Below are 12730 nucleotides of genomic sequence, written 5' to 3' on the forward strand. Positions count from 1 at the left end.
TAGAACTCCCTCTGTTGTTCCTGCAGAGAAACAACAGGGTCGGTGAAAGAACCGAAGTCGTCGAAAAAAAGCAGAAAGTGCTGGTCTTCCGGTGAAAGGTCATACTAGAGTGGAAAAGTGAACTCCGTTTCTGTCTCCGCAGATGCTACCAAACCTACTGATTTTTTTTTGTTTTAATTCAGATCTAGAGTATTCGCAATTGATTGCTTGAATTTTTTTTATTTCCAGCGGATTACTTTTCAAATAGTCGCAAACTTTCAGACCTGATATTATTCTTACAAATGTCTATGTAGGTTCCTTCATTGTCCGATCTCTCACTGTCGTACTAACGTGCAGCGCTAACCTAATCTTATAAGCAGGTATTCGACGAAAAATACTGCAGCATCGCCTGGCTTTGCAGTTTATATCTGCTTCTTGCAGCCTCTGGGGTTTTTGTTGAACTGCTCCCTCTCTCCGAGTCACTGTGAAACTCCACGCACAGTAATACACGGCGGAGTGATCAGCCCGGAGGCTGGGAGTCTTCAGGTTGACATCAGAGCCAGTCGCTCTCTTGGCGGTGAAACCGTCTGTCTTTTCCACTGGAGACTCGTTTTCCGCAGCTGCTGAATAAAACATCAGTTGCAGCTCCTTCCCCTGGTTTTGTCTGTACCAGAGCATGGTACCTGTACTCTGCCCCTCCACCGTGCATTTCATTACGACTTGCCCTCCAAGTTTGGAGACAATTCGGGGATCCTGGCGAACAGTCGCGGAGTTCACGTCTGAGAAAGAAATCGAGAAAGAGATCACTAAACAGGGACAACCTCTTGATGGAGCACAGAAGGAAAGAAAATAGAAATAAATTACAAAGAAACAGATGATAAAGGATCGGTGATAACAAAAATCATTGCTTCAAAAATCACTCACATTGGAATACGATCATGACAATCAGCAACTGGTGCATCTCTAACTTCGATATTTTCTTGTAACAGGAAAATAAACGAAGAAAATGGGTCAAGAGTTGCTGTGCATCAAATCATCTCCTTTGAAAGCAGTTAGGGAGAGACGAAGGGAGGGTCCGAGGAAATGGTACAAGTGCGAACATGTTCCTTCCTCCATGATGGGAAGCCACGCCCCCTGACTCCAAGACTTGTTTTAAAAGCGGAGCCGAGGGAATCTTGTGGCAAAATGGTAGTACCCCTGCCTCTGTGCTAGAAGGCCTGGGTTCGAATTCCTCCTGCTCCAGAGTTAAGTAATAATGTTTTTAACAGATAGATTAGAAATATCTCACTGTAGCTCGTAAGAACAAAAGGTTAGAAAAAGATCAGAGAGAGATGAAGTACGTGGGCAGAAGAGTGGCAGATACAGTTTAAAGTGGGTCAATCTCATTGAAACATATAGGACTCTTAACAGTAAATGCTGAGAGGGTGTTTGTCATTATGGTAAGTCCTAGGTGCAGTGGGCAGTCTCCCAATTTAACACTGTGATGATGAAGAATTTTTTTCTCTCAAGGTTAGTGAGTCTTTTTCACTCCTTGCCACAGAGAGCTGAGGGGGCAGAGTTTATTGTGTACATTTAAGGCTCAGATACATAATTTCTTGATTGGGAGTACAATCAAGAGTTTCGAGAAAAACGCTGGAAAATGGACATGAGAAATGCCAGTCCAGCACAGATCTTATTGAATGTTGAAGCAGACCGAAGGGGCTGAATTGGCTGTTCCTACTCTTATTTCTTATGGTTTTATAATCTAGGGTCACCACTGTCGGCCACTTCAAAAGAGATTAGAATATTTTCTAACTCGTAAGAAACCAGGAACTAGTGATTTTCATGTAATTAAATAGATTTAAAAACTTGAATTTTTACCTTTACTTAATGCGAGTTGAAATATAAAATGATGAAGGTCATACTTCCTGAGCAGAGTCCATCTGGAACATTTCTTTCTGTTCCATCTTAATACACCTGAGAATTAGGGTATTTTGTTTCTCTTAGACGAAATACAAGCTACATTCACCAGGATAATTTTGGGACTTAAAAGTTTAAACCGTGAGTTTATATCAGTTTTCCTTAAGTATAGACAGTTGGGGATAATTGGATGAGGTTTTATTCGTCTCCCTCCGTGAAAAGAGTTGGAGGTCTGTAAAGGAAGAAAAGGAAAAAGCCAGAGTCAAATGCTCAATAACAAGAATTACTGTGTGCAAAATGATGAAATAAACTTTGGAGATTCGTCATTCGGGTCATTATTTATTAAAGAAAAGGTGAAAAATAGTAGCACAGAATCTTGGGACCGGACAAGCCATTCTTTCCAAATTATTAAAGAAAGCCTGAAAATCATAATGCAAAGAGGTGTTTTGGATAAGCCTTTTGGCTAATCAAAGTTAATATAGCTGTTTGCAATTGTTCTTTGTGGACTGGAATTCATAGAACAGCGTGAAGGCAACCTTCTCTCTCAGTGGCATTTCTGTGCATTTTCTCAGTGTCTTTGGTTACTTGTTGTAGATGTCTTCTAGTCAAGATGCTATTGTGTACCACTGGTATTAGAAGTGGCACTTGAATCCCAGCCTCCTGTTATGAAGCTAAGGACACAATCAGTGCACCCTAAGAGCCTCAAATAATCTTTCATGGTAGGATACGCAGCCTTCTGTACTTTCAACTAACCTGTTCAGAGGTGCTATGACACAGCTCTAGGGCAGGTAATGTTGCAACCCTTATGGCTCAAAGATTGGGCCACTACCACTGTGCTACAAAAGCCCCCGAATTGTTCTGTTTAATCTTACTGTCGACTAAATACATCTGTAATACCAATTAATTATTTCTGTATGGCTTCCTCCCGTTCTTGTGTAAAATATTACCGGGGTGACAGATTTCGCCTGCTCCTGGGCAAGAGGTTCAATGCAAGGTACAGGGGATAGCTTTGACGAGCGCCCTCGAATTCTGTGTAGGAGGTTATAAAGTGCCTTAATGGCTTGTTGTTACTGTGTAATCGTCTCGAATGGTGCACGATGGCGTTCGAAGATGCTGCTTGGCCCGCCGTGTTCATCCAGCTTCACACCGTGTTATCTCGGATTCTCCCGCATCTGCAGTTCCTATTATTCCTGATCCTGTGTAAGTCTGAACTTGGGCTGAATGGATGAATGTTTTCCTCTGGTTCCTTTCGGACATTTTTCAGACATTGTGGAGTTACCTGGTTCCAGCGTTCCTTTATTGCTTGCCAGCCTATTATTAACATTTCCATTTTTCTATCTATATTTTCTTGATTCTTTCTTTCAGCCTTTCATTTTTTTTCCTTTGATGATTAATCAAATCGTTTTGTAAATCCAACGTGTAATAAACGAATACGTAATACGAACTTTGCAATCTTGCTCTAATGTATTTTATCGAAATTCCGGATCTGTCTTAAAACACCCAACAGTAGTTCCGGGGCAAAGTGTACAGAGGACCGTGTACCCCAAAGACGTTCCGTCCCTTTTATTTCTGCAATAGCAGACGTGCGCTCCCCTCACCCAGCAGTCAGTCCTGACACGCCGCAATGATGTTGTTATTTCTTCTTCCTATTCTAAAATCATCGAATGCATATCGCAGGAAGAAGCCGGACCTTTCCAAACCGTTCATGCTTTGCAATATCCCCATCCCAATATCACTTCATCAAGATGTCTCTCCTCCACATCTGGTTATCCAGCTTCCCCGGTAGCTCTGCTTTCATGACAATGAACTCTCTGGGTAAAGAATTTCACATTCTTACCATCCTCTGTCTAAAATCTGAATTCCCTGTGGAATTTCTTCTGCATTATCTTAAATTATTCCCTCGACGTTTGGACGCACCTAACAGTGTAAACGTTTTCCCTGTGTCCACCCACTCAACCATTTAATTCTCCTTGAAGTTTGTACTGGATCACCTATAATGTTTGTCCAACCCATACACAGCATGCCCAAATCTTTCGTGATATTTATAAGTTCACTTTTCTTGTGCCACACTTGTTTACTGTTTCAATACACCCCCTAATTAATCTTTAATTGGCAACAAAAGCTCCGGCAGATCGAACAAGGCGACGAGCAGCGTTATCCTTCAAAATTATTTTCTGCTGCCTTTGAGCTTTTTGTTGTTGAGCTCCATCTCTCTGAGCCACTGTGAATACTCCAGGCGCAGTAATAAACAGCCGAATGATTCGCCTGCAGGCTAAGGGACTTTAGGATAAACGTCGAGTCATTCGGTCGCTCGGCGGTGAAACCGTCAGCGGCCGCCTCTTCACTCACACTTGGTGCAAGCAACGAGTGAAACATCAGCTGCAGCTCCTTTCCTGGGGCTTGTCTGTACCAGTACATACGAAATTGTCCTGCTTCCTCCATCGTGCATTTTATTTCCGCACTCTCTCCATGAAGTTTGGAGTCTGCGGCCGGAGTCTGACGGATAGTTTGCGATTTCACACCTTTTGGGAACGCGAAGAAAGAGATCAGAAAATTCAGACACTCAGGACATGGAAGAGAAAGAATATTGAATAAAGGGATCAATTCAGTTAAATATAGGGAAAAGGCAATGAAAAAGGGACCGGGAGTGAAGGTTAGCAAGTAGAAAGGTAACAAAATTCATGATATTTTTTATTTATAAAAACCCTTACGGTGAAAACTGATGAACAGAGCGAGCAGCAGATACATCTTGCACTGCATGTTCCCTTTTAAACAAACTTAATCATTGGTGAGACAACATTCAACACAGTGCTCCTCCCCTCAAGGTAATTGACAACCCAGCTCCTCCCCCCTCACAGACGGCAAGAACTGCAGATGATTACTGCCAGAGATAACACAGTATGGAGCTGGAGGAACACAGCAGGCCAGGCAGCGTCAGAGGAGCAGGAAAATTTCCTGCTTTCTCTAATCTCCAGGATGTAATGTTGAGTCTGATCAAACTGGGAAAATGCACCCCACAATACTTTATGTCCAGAAAATATTCCCTGTAACAGGAGGAATCCATAATATAGTGGAATAAACTTAAAATTGGAGTTTAAAAGCATGGGGAGTGAAGTAATTAACAGATTCTGAGGAGCGTTTAACAAATTTGATGCTGAAAGTACGCCCGTCATGGGCTGGATTGAAGTAATCTCAAAACAGGTTTGACTGTTTGAAGACATGGTGAGAGAGGAGCTTCTCTCGAGGATCGTTTGGAAAGCACTTCAAAAGAGAGCAGGAGAAGCTTGATCATTGAATGTGTTCAAGATCGAGAGGATTTTGCAGAACACGGGAGTCAAGGATGATTGGGGTTGGGATTTGCAGGGTGGGGGAACAGAAAGGGTACACCAACAGGCAGGAAATTGGAGATGAAGCCACCTTCAGATTGACCACAATCTCGGTGAATGACGAAGCAGTCTGCTGGAGGCGAATGGCGCACCGCTGCTGATATCTTCAAAGAATAATTCCCTCTGGTATCAGTGACGAGGTGATTTACTACTCCCTGCATAGACTGCATTCAGACTGGATTAGTATTTCTTCGAATTTGGAAGTTTCCGGTGTTGTCTGAAACAAGCGATTGTTTTGTAATGTGACGACATTGAAAAATACAAAATAAACGCGGTTAAATGTAGATACGAGATAATAAAATGTGAGGCTGGATGAACACAGCAGGCCAAGCAGCATCTCAGGAGCACAAAAGCTGACGTTTCGGGCCTAGACCCTTCATCAGAGAGCTCTGATGAAGGGTCTAGGCCCGAAACGTCAGCTTTTGTGCTCCTGAGATGCTGCTTGGCCTGCTGTGTTCATCCAGCCTCACATTTTATTATCTTGGAATCTCCAGCATCTGCAGTTCCCATTATCTCTAAATGTAGATACGAAGCAGGTTGCCCTCTAATTTAATGACTGAACAGTTAAAAGACGATGAAGAGGATTCTCCACCGACTTAAAATCAAGCTTCCTGGTATTCCTCTTTCCAAATTCAAGGGAAGCTGAAATATCCTCCTGTTGCTGAATGGCACTAAATGTCCTGTTCCTGCACCTATGTTGTAAATCATGGACCAAATACGGAATCAAAGACTGAAATTGTTGGGAAAACTCAGCAGGTCTGGCAGTATCTGTAGAGAGAAAGCAAAGTTAGCGTTTCAGATCCTGTGACCCTCCAGCAATTTCTGGTTTTGTTTCTGATTTGCAGCATTCAGTTTTTCGTGTTTTTTTGAGCCAAACATTGGGCTGTTTTCATGGCGTCACAGCGCCCTCTGCTGCTTCTCTGGAGAAACGCAGAGTGAATAATATCCAAGCATTTGGACGATTATACTTCAACAACATTGTAGACTGCATTCCGGACCAATCTCATTAATCCGTGTCTCAACTATTTCAGCTGTTGTCTCGCTTTTGTAGTAACTTATTTCAAATTATATTAAAATACGGCCCCTCTGCAGCAGAAAAAAAACAGGATGCAGCTCTGCCTTATTCTCTCGAACACAGGTGTTTCCTGCAGTCTTTGGGGTTTTTGGTTGAGCTGGTCCCTCTCTCGCTGTCACTGTCTTACTCCAGGAGCAGTAATACGTGGCTGAGTGATCCGCTCGGAGGCTGGAAGAGTGCAGGTAGAACACAGGGTCACTCGGCCGCTTCGCGGTGAAACCGTCCACAGGCTGGTCTGGATTAATGTGATCTGTGCCTGCAGAGTAGAACATAAATTGTGGCCCCTTCCTGGGGTCTTTTCTATACCAGTACATGTTAGGGTTATTAGTGCCCTGTACTGTGCAGTTCAGTTCCAGTTCATCCTCGGGAGAGCTGGAGACAACCACGGGACTCTGGTGGATAGTCTGAGAGTCTGCATCTGGAAAAGAGTAGAAAAACAAATGTGGGGAGTCTTTGTAAACTGGGACTCTCTGGGAAACGACAGAAAGAACGATTGTAACATAGGACAGAAGGAAAAATAGAATGAAAGAGGAAGACAGAAAGACATGCTTTGAATGGTTGAAAAATATAAAACAAGGTTATTAATTAGACCTCAGAGATAATAAGAACTGCGGATACTGGAGTCAGGGATAACAGTGTGGAGTTGGAGGAACACAGCAGGCCTTATTAATTAGGCCTATTATGTTTAAGAATTCACTTCCAGTAAAACAAGGTCATTAATCCCAAGAACAGATACATTATAAACTTAAAATATTTCGCTGAATATGCAGTGGACCATAAATATGAGTGTGAGTTCATCGGAGGTGCCAATCTGCACTTTAAATTAATTGAGGTAAACCTGATGAGCTAAAGGAAGTGGTGTCAATGGACACGTCCCTCCGTCAGAATAAGGCCTCGACAATGCCTCTCATTTGATTCTCTCTGCTCTCCCTCTTTCTGATATTATAATCTGGGTGTTGCAGGCTGAAGTGATGGATAATGGTGATGGAGGTTCAAAGATCTTTCTGCACATGGCTTCAGAAATTTCTCTCCTGCATTCCATTGTTCCAGGTTGTACACATTTATTCAGGTTGGTAGACTGTGTTACTGTATATTCGACATACCTTTGTAAATCATCAATGGGGTATCAACACCAAGCTGTTGCCCCAGGGACAGTGTTGTTCTTCACTGCACTGCAAATTCTCCCTCCTGATTCTGTACTCCTGTCAAACCAAAATAACAGGCACTGGTTTGTAGACATTTTAGAGCGCCCCTTTTGGCTGTTCGAAAAAAAGGCATCTAGTGTCGAAAAAAGTTACATTGCTTTCTTTTTTGTTCTGTTTCTTTCTGTTGTTCTTTATTTCTTCATTCACGTCTGTTTTCTCTAGTTTGTTATTTAATCATTTCCTTCATCCTATGCTTTGCCGTCTTTACCTTTTTGCCTTTGCCTTTGCCTGGTGCCAGCCAAGCAGACAGGTTTGTCCTGGATGGTGTCAAATTTTATGAGTGCTGTTGGAGCTGTATCCATCCAGGCAAGTGCACAGCATTCCATCACGCTCTTGACTTGTGCCTTGTAGGTGGTGGACAGGATTTGAGGAGTCAGGAAGTGGGGTACCTACTGATGGATGCCGACACGTTGGAAATAGAAATGCGGAAGGATCTGTCAATCAACTGATTAACCACAGACCACGTGGACCGACTGCTAGGTCAGAGTTTTGCCATGGGGAATGCTGTTTCTGTCCTATCAATCGGCAGCATCTTGCCATTCTGTATAAATTGGAGTTGCCTGACAAAGTTTGGTTTCTTACATTCAGTCCTGGTGAGTTCAGACAAGAGGAGTGAAATTCATGACTCATTTCTAAAGAAACGCTTATATTGTCAAGAAATTAAAGTTGGCTTTCAATCACAAGGACGCTGGAACACGTTGTGCTTCAGTTGCACAAACATGTGGACTGACTCCATCCGAAACTGATTTAGATCTCGCTGACATGCAGATTCACTAATACGTTCCCTGAGTTATTTTACAGTTAAATTAATATGTTTTGATCTGTACACTTTTCTTCCATTCATTTGTACATAACAGATTCAATGGTGAGCTGAATGAGTTTTCGAATATACAGATCACAGAGAGAAACTATTTCCCCTGGTCTGAGGGCATCCAAAATAAAGGGATAAAATGTTCAACATAAAACCTCATAGTTCTTTGTTTGGTAAGTGAATAGTTGGATCAAGAGCGAAGGAATTAAGGATAATGAACAAAATCATCAATTGCTGGGGAAGCTCAGCAGTTCTGGCAGCATCTAAGAAGAGAATTCAGAATTAACATTTCAGGTCTGGTGATCCTCCCTCAGGCAGTCCACTACCATCTTCCTCAGAAGGGTTGGAGATCCAACGCATTATCTGATTTCTGTTCACAAATGCTGCCAGGACTGCTGAGCTTTTCCAACGACTATTGGTTTTGTTTCTGATTTACAGCATCCACAGTTGTTTCAGCTTTTATTAAGGATAATGAATGGCTTGTCGTGAAAGTTATGTTGCATGAGACCCAGGGATAACTAGCTATTCAGATTCAAAATTGGCTCAATGGTGGGAAGCGGAGGGTGATGGTTGAAAGATGTTTCCCAGTCTGGAGGCCTGTGTATAATGGTATGCCCCAGGATCGTGCTGGGACCTTTGTTATTTGTTATTTACATAAGTGATCTGGGTGTGATTATACAAGGCATGATTAGTAAGTTTGCGAATGATACAAAATTAGGAGGTATCATTGATAGTGAGGAAGGTTATCAAAAATTACAGAGGAATCTTGATCAAATGGGGAAGTAGGCCAAGGATTGGCAAATGCAATTCAATACAGTTAAGTGTGAGGTAAGCATTTTGAAAGACAAACCAGGATAGGGCTAATTCCGGTTAAATGGTAGGGCCCTGAGGAGTGTTGCGGAACAGAGGGACCTAGGAGTAAAAGTTTATCATTCATTGAAAGCAGCATCACAGGTGGGCAGGGTGGTGAAGGAGGCATTTAGCATGCTGGCTTCATCGGTCAAGGCATTAAGTATAGGAGTTGGGATGTTATATTATCGTAGTATAAGTCAGTGAGGCAGTACTTGGAGTATTGCGTATGGTTTCATTCACCCTTTTGTAGGAAAAACAGAGTTAAACTGGAAAAGTGTGCAAAGATTTACGAGGATGTTACCAGAACTTGTAGGCCTGATTTACAGAGAATTTATAAGTTGCCCAGGATAGGTCTTTATTTCTTGGAATATAGGAAAATTAGGGATGTCCTTACTGAGGAGTATAAAATTATGACAGCCATGGGTAGGATGAATACATATACTGTTTTTTCCCAGGGATTTAGAGGGCAAATGATTAAGGTGAGAGGGGAAAGATTTAAGAAGGACCTGAGAGGCAACCTCTTCACACAGAAGAACAGTGCATATATGGAATGGGCTGGCAGAGAAAGTAGTTGAGACAGGTATAATAGCAGCATTTAGATACATGGATGGGAAGGGTTTCGAGAGATATGGACCAAATGCCACAAATGGAAATAGCTGAGTGGATAACATGGTCAAAATGGAACAATTAGTCCTGAAGGACCTGGCTCCATGCTGTATTACTCTATGACTCTACCCATACGCTCAACCTACAGTGGGCCAACAGTATTCTTATCTTGCCACTTTCTCTTTTTATAACTACAAAGGCTCTTCTTATTGATAAGCCAATGGGTGGATCTTTATTGATATTTGTGTTTGTCCCAGTCTGTGAGATCTGTACTCATCTTTGGAATTTTACAAGACTTTTCTTTAACTTTTTTGCTGTGCCTTCCCCTATCTAGAAGTGCATAGCATTTTTTTGAGTAGGTGCTTGCCTTTCTCATGCTTCTGAATAGCATTAAATATTTCTTTGAACATCCTCTACTTTCCTCAGTTGTTTTCCCTGTTAGCAGAGATTCCCAGTTTTAGCGCGGGCAGTCTCTGCCTCATCCTATGCATATCTTCCTTACTTAAATCTAAATTGAAATTCGATCTCCATAGCCCACAAATTGGTCACTTTCAAATATACATCCAGCTCTCTTTTGAAGCCTACCATCAAATCCACCACCACCACTTTCTGAGGCAGCACATTCCAAAACCTAACAATACTGAGTAAAGAACTTTCTCCTCATCTCATTCCTGCCTCTCTTGCTGACAATATTGAAGTTGTTGGAAATCATTCTGATTTCCCCATCAATCTTTCAGAATTTCTAAGACTTGCCACTTTCATTTCTCAATGAAACAGACATGTTCAGCTAATAAAAATAAAATACAGAGGATTCTGGAAATCTGAAACAAAAATGCAGTGCTGGAGAAACTCAACACATCTGTGGAGGGAGATAGGGACAGAGTTAGCATCTTGAGTCTGGTATAACTGTTCTTCAAATCTGAGACATGTTGAGCATCTCTAGGAGTTAAAACCTCTCAGAATCGTTCACTTTTGTTTGCAATTTCTCCAGCGCTACTCAATTTCATTGTCCACTTTCATTTTAACCGATCTCTTCACATCATAGATCTAGGGTGAGAGGAAACAGCTTTGTTTCCAGCTGCCGTTTGGGGTTTTTGCTGAGCTGCTCCTTCTCTCTGAGTCACTGTGAATACTCCAAGCACAAAAATACACGGCCGAGTGATCCACTCGGAGGCTGGGAGATTTCAGGTTAAATTCGGTGCCGCTCGGTCGCTCGGCGATGAAACCGTTCACCATTTCCTCTGGATTTACGATATTGCTACCTGCAGAGTAAAACATGAACTGCGGCTCCTTCCCTGGGCTTTGTCTGTACCAGTAAAGGTTGCTGGTGCCCTGCACGGTGCACTTCAGAGTCAGATTCTCCCTGGGCATTTTGGAGACTGCAGCGGGAATCTGGTGGATTGTCTGTGAATCCACGACTGCAACAGAGACAGGGAGAAGAGGCAGTCAGTTAATGAAGGCAATCAGGGCAGTAAAACAAAATTTTATGAACATAACCAGTGTTTGAGAAAACCCCTTACAGTGAAACATAGTCATTAGACCCATAAACAGATACATCGTTTGCTTGAAGTTTCCTACTTGTAAGGGAATGTGCGATCACAGCAGTTTGGTGCGTAGGGGAGAATCAACCCGCGCTTTACAAGTATTTGATGGATACAAAGGGGCTCTAAGGGGTGGGATGGAATTGGACACGCCCCCAGGCCCGTTAACCAATCGGAACTAACATGGTTGCTTTATCTTTTGGCAGAGCATTCCAGTTGACTACGGACAGTCCGTGACACATATCGCTAAAGTCTGCCTTTCTTAAATCTAAAATCAAATCAAATCCCTGTTGACCTTTAAATCCCTCACTTTCAAGTATATATCCAGCTCTCTTTTGAACAATCTTAAGGAATCCGCCTCCATCACTTTCCCAGGCAGCACTTTCTCGAACAATTCTGAGTAAAGATGTTTCAGCGCATGTCACTCCTAGCTCTCGAGCTGACAATTTTGGAATCGTTGGAAACCATTCCGGCTTTCCCATCAATCTTTTCAGATTTTCTAAGACACATATAGGAACTTTTCCCCTCCTTTGAGATCCCAATGAAACAGGTATCAGCCAAGTAAAGCTGATAAAAAGTTCCCAGTTATCCCCGCGAAAATTCGAGAAGCAGAAACGCTATTGGCATAAGTGTTTTGCCAGTGTTTGAGAGGTTCAGTGGCAGTCCCGAGCAGGTTCAAGTCCCAGCTCAGGATTTCATCGTCACGGCGGTGTTTCAAAGCAGGCTGATTAAAGAGGAAGAGACAGTAGGAACGGCAGATGCTGGAGAGTCTGAGATAACAAAGGTGTGGAGCTGGATGAACACAACAGGCCAAGCAGCATCAGAGAAGCAGGGAAGCTGACGTTTCGGGCCGTGACCCTTCTTCAGAAATGGGGCAGGGGAAAGGGCTTCTGAAATAAATAGGGAGAGAGGGGGAGGCGGATAGAAGATGGTTAGAGGAGAAGATAGCTGGAGAGGAGACAGACAGGTCAAAGAGGCGGGGTTGGAGCCAGTAAAGGTGAGTGTAGGTGGGGAGTTAGGGAGGGGATAGGTAAGTCCTGGGAGGACAGACAGATCAAGGGGGCGGGATGACGGTTAGGGAGGCGGGGACGAGCTGGGCTGGATTTGGGATGCAGTGGGGGGAAGGGGAGATTTTGAACCTTGTGAAGTCCACATTGATACCATTGAGCTGCAGGGATCCCAAGTTGTCCCATTTAATATGAGGTGCTGTTCCTGCAACCTTCGGGCGGCATCATTGTGGCACTGCAGGAGGCCCATGATGGACATATCATCTCAGGAATGGGAGGGAGAGTTGAAATGGTTCACGACTGGGAGGTGCAGTTGTTTATTGCGAACCGAGCGGAGCTGTTCGCAAAGCGGTCCCCAAGCCTCCGCTT

At 43.0% G+C, this 12730-nt stretch overlaps 2 gene segments (V, D, J or C); both read right to left on the bottom strand.

Moving 5' to 3' along the window:
- Positions 1-285: 285 nt before the first annotated feature.
- LOC132206607 (T cell receptor beta variable 30-like) lies at positions 286-1016 on the bottom strand. The segment is given in 2 exon segments: positions 286-758; positions 904-1016. Coding segments are annotated over 2 exon segments (510 nt in total).
- Positions 1017-4032: 3016 nt separating this feature from the next.
- On the bottom strand, positions 4033-4656 carry LOC125447667 (T cell receptor beta variable 30-like). The segment is given in 2 exon segments: positions 4033-4400; positions 4590-4656. Coding segments are annotated over 2 exon segments (417 nt in total).
- Positions 4657-12730: the final 8074 nt, after the last annotated feature.

This window comes from Stegostoma tigrinum, chromosome 39 (assembly GCF_030684315.1).
Source record: "Stegostoma tigrinum isolate sSteTig4 chromosome 39, sSteTig4.hap1, whole genome shotgun sequence".
NCBI lineage: Eukaryota > Metazoa > Chordata > Chondrichthyes > Orectolobiformes > Stegostomatidae > Stegostoma > Stegostoma tigrinum.